The following is a 9,425-nucleotide window of genomic DNA, read 5'->3' as shown; positions in this document are numbered from 1 at the left end:
AGCGGTTTTAAAAATTAAAATAGATTCTGATTTCACTGATAAATTAAACGCAACGCCTCCAACAAGATCGTGAAACGCCTTGGGCTTTTGACGGTTCTGAGGGTTTCTTCGGGAACCGGGGGTTAGCTTATAGTAAATTCCCCCTTGAGAAGTCTGCATATACTAAAGTTTATTACTAAGGCTGGCTACTAATTTTAACCAGGTTTGGGAGAGCTAATGCGTATAAATTGAACCGACTGAAAATTCCAATTTATTGTCGCTAATTTAACTAAGTTTAATTTTGGTTGAAGGTAATTTCTTTAAAGTTGAAATTCTAAGAATATTGTTGAAGTGAGACGAAACGAGTGTTTACACTGCAAACCAGTTGTGAATGTAGCTATGAGTATATATAGGGTAAACAGCTGAAGCGTAGACAATTGGGCCTTTACAAACACATAAAGGTTATATATCTCCAAAATTTATACACTTCATTTCCTGTTCTTTTCCCCATTGACTGATTTCCATGTGTCCAAGATTTATCCTTATTGGTTGTAAAATGTCGTCTGCTTTACTATATATTCTCAATGCTTGGAATGCTGCTTTAATAATTCGTAAATTTTTACTCCAAAAATAAAAAGAGAAATAATTCCATATCTAGGTAAATAAGTTTGTAGTAGTAGACCTCTTGACTCGGAGAGGTAATATTTTGGTTTTTCCAACTTGTTTTATATTACTTCACATTTCCCCACTCGGTCTATAACCCACTCTACTTGTTATCAGTGTTCGTCTACGTACACAACACGTGACGGGTTTAGGAAAAAAATTAAATCACGTGACCCACGCCGAGGGGGCGTAGTCGTATAAGTGAATATTCAGTATCACAATTTGCCAAAAGTCAAAGGAACAACACAACAGTACAACACTGGACTGGTTCAAAGTCGTCTGTCTGCTGTCTGCTTGTTTTTGTTAGAAACCCCGAGAAGATCGGTAAAGTTTCAAACTCCGTTTATTTTTTGGAATTCTGGACGTTCTTCAACATTTGAAAGTTCTCCGAGAAAGGTAATTTTTATAATTTTCGGTATTTTCAACCTGAATCTTAGTTATTTACCTTGTAACATATAGCTTTAGGCGTAAGTGGTTCTATGACATGGCATTATTGGCATATAACTTGAAGCCTTGGTAAAATTTAGTGTATTAATATGTTATTCAGGGGGCTATGATTAAGTTAACCGTGTTTTTTCCCCGCTTATTTTGAGTTAACGCGCGCTTAAATACTGCGGAAGAAAACTCGCGTCGAATGTCTAATAGCGTTTTCCTTTGGGTCCTCGCGGAGCGCTCCCAAGGAGCAATAAAAATGGTAGTAGTAGTTTCCAGCTTCGTTAAAGACTGTTTTTGAAGAATAGGATCTCCTAGTTTTATTCCTCCATGGGAGCGCTCCGCGAGGACACAAAGGAAAACGCCATGAGTCTGAAGAAGTGGGAAAATTTAAAATAGAGTCTATCTTGAACCAAAATGAAAAGCTAATGAAATAGGAATGAAACGAGAGACGAAGAAGTTAATGAATGCGATAAAAGCTTAAACTTATAGCTGTCTAATGAAAGATGAAGATCAGAGCTTTAAATAGGGTTGATAGGGCAGCTTGTTGGACAATTAGGTCTCGGAAGATGGTCCCATTATTAGAAATAAAGCCTTTTTTTTGACAATGAATAATCATTTTAATAATTTTGCCAAATTGGGTTTAGTTTAATAAAGACGACACTAGGCCATTAAAGTCCCAAGGTTTTATTAGAAAGTACTTAACCATGTAGTCAGTACGCCAAAAGTACTAATTAATTTTAATTTTATTTTTTCAGACTACGATCTCGACTGCTAGTTACTCAACAAAACGTTGAAATAGAGTCAAGTACACGTATACAATGTTTGGTAAAGAATTATTGACTGCTGCTAATGAGGGGAAAATAGATGAGGTCGTCCGGTTGTTAAACCGCGGTGCCAATATCAACTATGCTGGTCCGTTTCGCCAAACCGCATTACACTTCGCTTGTAATGGAAGCCATTTTGATCTGGCACTGCTGCTTATTGAGAAAGGTGCCAATGTTAATCTGGCTGATGCGTTTGGGACAACACCCTTAATGATGGCTTGCGAAAGGAATCTACTCGATGTGGTCAAGTCTCTTTTGAATAAAGGTGCCGATATCGACGACGTTGATAAAGATGGAAACACGGCATTACAATTGGCTTGCTATCATGGAAGATCCGATGCGCCATTGCTGCTTATTGAAAAAGGTGCCAATGTTAATCTGGCTGATGCAGATGGGACAACACCCTTTTTAAAATGATTTTATCTTATATTTCTTTTAATTTAACGTATTTTAAAATGATTTTATCTTATATTTCTTTTAATTTAACGTATTTTAAAATGATTTTATCTTATATTTCTTTTAATTTAACGTATTTTAAAATGATTTTATCTTATATTTCTTTTAATTTAACGTATTTTAAAATGATTTTATCCTTTATTTCTTTTAATTTAATCTGGCTGATGAAGATGGACAAACACCCTTAATGAGAGCTTGCAAAAGTAATCTTGTCGATGTGGTCGAGTCTCTTTTTAAAATGATTTTATCCTACATTTCTTTTAATTTAACGTATTTTAAAATGATTTTATCCTACATTTCTTTTAATTTAACGTATTTTAAAATGATTTTATCCTATATTTCTTTTAATTTAATCTGGCTGATGTAGATGGGACAACACCCTTAATGAGAGGTTGCAAAAGTAATCTTGTCGATGTGGTCGAGTCTCTTTTTAAAATGATTTTATCCTACATTTCTTTTAATTTAACGTAATTTAAAATGATTTTATCCTACATTTCTTTTAATTTAACGTATTTTAAAATGATTAATCCTATTTTCGACTTTAAATTTACCATTTTGCTATTAGCTTTTGTTATTATATTTTTCTATTCCTCTGTTTGTTATCCTATATTTCTTTTAATTTAACCTATTTTAAGATGATTAATCCTATTTTCGACTTTAAATTTACCATTTTCTTTTTACAATAAAACTTTTGCAAATAATTATTTCAAAATAAATAAATAATAAAATGCTTATACTGTACACAATATTTCGTATGTCTGCGTTTTGGTAGGAAACTGCTGCGTTTTGGTAGGAAACTACTACTCTGTCTTCAAATAGCTCAGCCACCGTGTATTATCAACTTTTCTACATCTAAGAAATTCGACTACAAACAACCCTTGTGGTCATCCCATAGATTCGCCTGTAATTTGATTCTCGTGTGGTCAGGTAATTTGACCACTAAAGCAAACTTACCTCGCGTATACACTTCACACCTGAGCGAGCAAAACATATCAATATAATGGTGGCGGTCTAACATAACCGCGTCTAATGAACCGAATCGAGGCGCATCTCTTTACTTCATCCCAATCTATAACGAAATCGGAGCTAATCTTACGAAAAGTTAGGAACAACGCTAGATAGAGTAATAACTATGGGAAACTTTCGGTTATTATCGTAGCGGACGTAGCCCCTCTGAAGTTGACCGCCATGTTATAATTGAGATTACGTTAGGCTTAACTAGTTCTCGCTTAATTAATCACCGAAATCTAAATTTAAATCTTCGTTCAATCGAATAGTTTAAATATTGACATAGCACGTGTCTTAAGCGCGCGCTTTTGTTGAGACTCAATTTGGCGCGAAAACATTTTAAACAAAAAAAAACAAAATTCCCGCAATTTCTGCACGAGCTCGTGCGCGCGGTTCTTTTGGTGTCGAAATTTCTCTTGAATGTTTGTTCAATAATCTATAGAAGTAGGTACAAACTGTACAAGCCGCTTCCAGCTGTCGCGAGCTGCTAACATTGTTTTAAGACTCGAGCGCATTTTATCACGTGACCTTTTTTTAACGTCTAAATGCTACAGAATTTCCCGCCAATTTCGCATCGCAAAAACTTTGTTACGTAAATAAAAAGACGTCTATGTCTATTTCTATTTCTAGAATTTAAATTTCAAGCCAATTCGAAACTTAAAAAGGGTTATTTCTTATGTTATTTATTTTATATAAGGCAAATGTTAGAGCTTGTTAGTAGAAGAAGAAAAGAACCCAACTGCAGGGCCCCCAGAGGTCCTATAGTTCCTATAAAATCCTATATTTTTAAAACTGTCCTATAAAATCCTATAATTTTGGCTAAAATCGCTAAAAATCCTATAAAATCCTATAATTTTGAAATTTGGGCGAATTTTAAGCAGCTTATCGGTTGAACCAGGATTCGGGTCTAAAAAATATCATAAAATGGGAATGGCTTCCCTAATATTGTAGCTTAACTAGTTAAACATAGCTCGGTATATTATGGTTCTGATAAACTGAATGTTCAGTGTGCACCACAATGGTGAGTTTTGCGTGTGGGCAGCCAATAGGAAGTCTATTGGTTTTTATTTGTTAGATCAAAAAAAGGAGGGAGATAGTTTTTTGCAGTACTGCTTCTTCTTCTTCTTCTTCTTCTTCTTCAAAAAAAAAAACTAATATTTTACTGTCCTATATAAGCCTATAATTCTGGAAACCCTTTTTGTCGTAGCCCCAAGTTTTTAGTATGGTTGGATGGGGGGCAAATAGAATATTCCCTTCTGGTACTATAACACACTCAAAGGGCATCCCCGTATCTCTAGTAGAACCAGAGTTATGAGCCTCGAAAATTGGAGGGTATGTTTTTGAACATTTTGCTTAATTGTTCGGCCCATGTTTGCAGTACTGGTTCTTTAAAAAAATAAAAATTAATATTTTGGTGTCCTATATAATCCTATAATTCTGGAAAACTGTCCTATATAATCCTATATTTTCATGAAAAAAATCCTATAATTCCTATAAATATTTTCGGAATTCGGCTGGGGGCCCTGCAACTGTTTATAATATTAAAAATAAAATTTTTTCCACACGGCCTACCATCATTAAATTTGAATTTGATTTTATTCCAAAAGTTTATTTTTCAAAAGAACAACGTGGTTTCTTTAAATTTTAAATATGTTTATAATTCGCTAGACTACCGGTTTCATTAAGCCTTTGCCGGCTTAATCCTGGAAAGTTTCTCGAATCCCGAGTTGAAAATTATATTGAAAATTATCCACCAGACTTAAGATTTATATATAGACATTGTTTTCTCGAGTCTTAAAGGTGTCAATTAATGCGATTTAATATTGTTGTTTAATGAATCATTTCCGGGCCTTAGCAAAATGTTGAAAAGGTGACATTCGGGTGGTTCGAATTAATTTTGGTATTTAAAAAAATTTAGATATTTGGGTTTCTAACTTCAACACAATTTTATTTCATTTTATTTATTTTTTAATATTTTTATTTAGTTATAAAATTAACAGATCTTGATTAATTAAACTAAATATATTCTGCTTGCGGAATATACTGTTTTTATTTCGGGTGTTTTGGAGAGAAGCTCATTTGTTATTTAAATCCTGGGGGTAAATCCTTAATTTTAAATACGTGTACTTGGTATAACACACTCTAGGAGATGAATCTGAAATTTTAATAATTTACCCGATCAATTTTTAAGGGTATCCGCTTTTAATTTAATATTCTATTTCAACTGTTGGTAGGGGTTCTTAGAGCTTGGAAATTTCATTATGTATAATTGAAAAAACGTCAAATTGCAATTATTTATAATTTCAATAAGACATAATTGCAATTACTTCTAATTTCAATAAGACCTAATTGCAATTACTTATAATTTCAATAACACCAAACACCTAATTGCAATTACTTTTAATTTCAGTAAAGCCTAATTGCAATTACTTATAATTTCAATAACACCAAACACCTAATTGCAATTACTTTTAATTTCAGTAAAGCCTAATTGCAATTACTTATAATTTCAATAGCACCAAACACCTAATTGCAATTACTTTTAATTTCAGTAAAACCTAATTGCAATTACTTATAATTCCAATAACACCTAATTGCAATTACTCATAATTCCAATAACATCTAATTGCAATTACTCATAATTTCAATAACACCTAATTGCAGTTACTTATAATTTCAATAACATCAAATACCAGTAATCCATAAGTACGATAACGTATAAGCCTTCGAGTTCTTTAAGTATAATTATTTTTCCAATTTTGAATATCTTGGTTTGGGAATGGGTTAGGTGCTTGCCGACTTTTAAAGAAAATTATAAAAGGTTCTCACAATAGACTTGAATGACATTTCTCGGTGGCAAAAGAAGTTCTAAACCTCTGCTTTGCAATGAAAAGATTCTCGTATAAAAACCCTATGACCTTATAAAACTTTCCAATAATATAACTTCAATAAGTTGAGCTGATCGATAGCTTTAAAATTCTTTAAACCGCATTCGAAATTGGAATAGTTTAGTGACTATACACTCTGGAATTGAAGTTCTTTAAAATAAATTCCCGCAGTTCGATGGTACCCGGTTAGAGCTTTAATATGGTAAAAACTCTGTTCGACTCGCCGTCGAGATAACCGGGAAGCCCGGAAGGCGAATTTGCGGTATCGTTCGGTAGGCGTCATAAAATATTCAACGTTTTAAAGCTCAAGTTTCGAAATTTTTTGAGACATTTACCAAGTCTTCAACTAAATATTATAACATTTTCTTTAAATTTCAACATAAATATAGCTCTGAGAATAAAATTAGACACGAAAACTACACTAAGCCTTGGTTAGATATCATCGGCTGAGGCCGAGCGGCGCATCTCGAGCCGCCGGCGGCCGGGCTTGCCGTAACGGCGAGAACAGAAAAATACCTCGTTAAAAAACAGATGCACGACGGTTTTTAAATTTGACGCATGCGCGCGGACACCGCGTTGAGTTCCCGAGTCAGCGCCAGAGAGAGACGATTTTAGCCACGAATCTAACGAACGCGCCTATTCACTTTAATACTCCCTGGTTAAATCTTCATTAGCTATAGAACTTAGCAAGAACTTTACCTTTTCAAAAACAGAAAATGAACTTCAACCTGAATATTTCACGTGGAATAATAAAAAATGTAAATTAACTCTAGAAATATCAGATAATGTAAAGAAATATAGCAAAGCTTACCTGTAAAAAATAAAATGAATTAATGCATTACAAATTAAAAATACTTTTACTTTGCAATATCAGATTTTTTTAATTTATACACTTCTAGTAATTTTATTTACATTGAATTGATATAGTATAGAAATATGGCAATAAAACTGCTTAAATCTTAATTTTCTTATCTAAAACATTCCCAGGAATTAAAAACCCTCCCAAATATTGCCAATCTTATCATCCTTAAAAACTTAAAACTGCCATGATTAAAATTTTATTAAAAGTTTTTTTCGGTTGATTAAAATTAAAAGCCAACCGTCATAATTCCTTTTTGCAGAAAATCTGGTTTGTGCCCTTTTCCATCCAAGAAAGACCGGGTCTAACCCCATGACTTGAATTATAATCATTTTTGTTACTGGTCAAATCTCAGGGCCTGAGATAAAGCCTCAGCTCCAGTGGCTCCTAAGTCCTCAATTTCTTTCACCTTTCCAATGATTTTTTTCTGTAATTAAGTAATGCGTCAGCGTCAACATTTTCGAGATTTAGTGATGTAACTGTTTTAAAGGATGGCCTACCAGTTCAATTAACTGTCCTTCAGCATTAAGTCTTTTATCGCGTTCATCTCTGTATTTCTTCCTGTAAACATTAAGATTAGCGTAAATACAAACAGGGGAATGAACGAAAGATGGCTAAGAAGACGCACATTAAGTTGTCAAACTTGGTCTTAAGTTCTTGTAAAGACGTCTCCGTCAAAAGCCATTGTTTTCTGGCTAACTGGGCCTATTTGACGAATTTAATGAACTCTTCTATAGTATTTTCCTGCGATGCTTCGTTTAATACGGCATGGTAGCGACAAATATCGTCAAATTGGGCAATGAGGGACATCTTCCCACCGCTTGACACCATGGCAATTCCATCAGAAGCTTCATTTCTAATTGGCTTTATAGGTAGTAGAGAAAACACTGAAGAAAGAGGCGCCTAAAACGGGAGGCGGGGTATTTGAAGGCGGAATCTCGACCTCCGTCGCGTTAAGGCTCTTTCAGACGATCCAACTTTTTGACTCAGCTCGGTGGGTCAAAAAGTTGTATCAACTTGCCCAACTTTTGAAGGGAAAAGTGAAATAAATCCTTCCTATTCACACGACTAAACTTTTACCGCCAAATGGAACTTTTTAAGCGCCACCTACCTACGAAATAGCCCGCGAAAAAGGCTTTTTTTGTAATTAATTTTGATTGGCTGGAGAAATGAAATTAAAAACTTGAGTCAGGAAAAATTACGCAATCTAACCAAAAGATTCGATAAAACATAAATAGCCCCTAAAACAATTACGTTAATTTAAAGGCTCTTTCAGACGGTCCAACTTTTTGACTCAGCTCGATGGGTCAAAAAGTTGTATCAACTTGACCAACTTTTGAAGGGAAAAGTGAAGTAAATCCTTCCTTTTCACACACCTAAACTTTTACCGCCAAATGTAACTTTTTAAGCGCCACCTACCTTGGCACTAACGAAATAAGCCGTAAAAAATGCTTTTTTTCAAATTAATTTTGATTGGCTGGAGAAACGAACCTAAAACGTTGAGTCAGAAAAAATTAGATCACTGATCCAATTTGTCCTAGTCAACTTTTTTGGTGACTCAACTCATCCAGCGTCTATTCACACGATCCAACTAGTTGATTCAACTCGAGTTGATCCATCAAGCTGAGTCAAAAAGTTGGATCGTCTGAAAGAGCCTTAAGAGTACCTTTCTCTTTCATAAATTTTTTATAATTGGCCCCTAAAATATCAACGACAATTTATTGAAGACCCCCTTCGCAACTGTAATAAAAGCGTCATCTAGTACATATATTGGGTGAAAATATTTCCTCTATGAAACCGGATATTTCCGCACAGAAAAATGGACACGCACGGGCCTAGATATCTCGGAGGCTCCGGTTAGTGAATTTTTCTAGGGGCCCGACCCATAACCTTTCCCGGGGCCCGCAAAGTCTCTCGACGGCCCTGTTGGCAAACTAAGAATATTGTTGAAGTGAGACGAAACGAGTGTTTACACTGCAAACCAGTTGTGAATGTAGCTATGAGTATATAGGGTAAACAGCTGAAGCGTAGACAATTGGGCCTTTACAAACACATAAAGGTTATATATCTCCAAAATTTATACACTTCATTTCCTGTTCTTTTCCCCATTGACTGATTTCCATGTGTCCAAGATTTATCCTTATTGGTTGTAAAATGTCGTCTGCTTTACTATATATTCTCAATGCTTGGAATGCTGCTTTAATAATTCGTAAATTTTTACTCCAAAAATAAAAAGAGAAATAATTCCATATCTAGGTAAATAAGTTTGTAGTAGTAGACCTCTTGACTCGGAGAGGTAATATTTTGGTTTTT

At 34.4% G+C, this 9,425-nt stretch overlaps 1 protein-coding gene and 1 long non-coding RNA gene across 3 annotated transcripts; one reads left to right on the top strand and one right to left on the bottom strand.

Moving 5' to 3' along the window:
- Positions 1-747: 747 nt before the first annotated feature.
- LOC149612732 (uncharacterized) lies at positions 748-2,330 on the top strand. 2 transcript variants are annotated; one of them, XM_089858267.1, is made up of 2 exons: positions 748-1,038; positions 1,833-2,330. In XM_089858267.1, exon 2 carries the CDS (start codon positions 1,896-1,898, stop codon positions 2,316-2,318), a length of 423 nt encoding a protein of 140 aa, XP_089714393.1. In that variant the 5' UTR covers positions 748-1,038; positions 1,833-1,895; the 3' UTR covers positions 2,319-2,330. The 2 variants fall into 2 exon arrangements, with proteins under 2 accessions (XP_089714393.1, XP_089714394.1); XM_089858268.1 differs by lacking the exon at positions 748-1,038 and adding an exon at positions 1,730-1,758.
- Positions 2,331-4,942: 2,612 nt separating this feature from the next.
- LOC149612731 (uncharacterized) lies at positions 4,943-9,425 on the bottom strand. Its single transcript, XR_016376349.1, has 3 exons — positions 7,741-9,425; positions 7,613-7,673; positions 4,943-7,539 (listed from the first exon to the last, which is right to left on the bottom strand). It is a non-coding gene; the product is annotated as an uncharacterized LOC149612731 (long non-coding RNA).

This window comes from Phalangium opilio, unplaced genomic scaffold (assembly GCF_054372755.1).
Source record: "Phalangium opilio isolate 3A_F unplaced genomic scaffold, DU_Popi_V2 ptg000232l_1, whole genome shotgun sequence".
In the NCBI taxonomy this organism is placed as follows: domain Eukaryota; kingdom Metazoa; phylum Arthropoda; class Arachnida; order Opiliones; family Phalangiidae; genus Phalangium; species Phalangium opilio.
This window is presented reverse-complemented; position numbering and strand designations above follow the sequence as displayed.

Coding starts and splice junctions, on each gene's coding strand:
- LOC149612732 (XM_089858267.1), top strand. CDS start 1,896: ATGTTTGGTAAAGAATTATTGACTGCTGCTAATGAGGGGAAAATAGAT.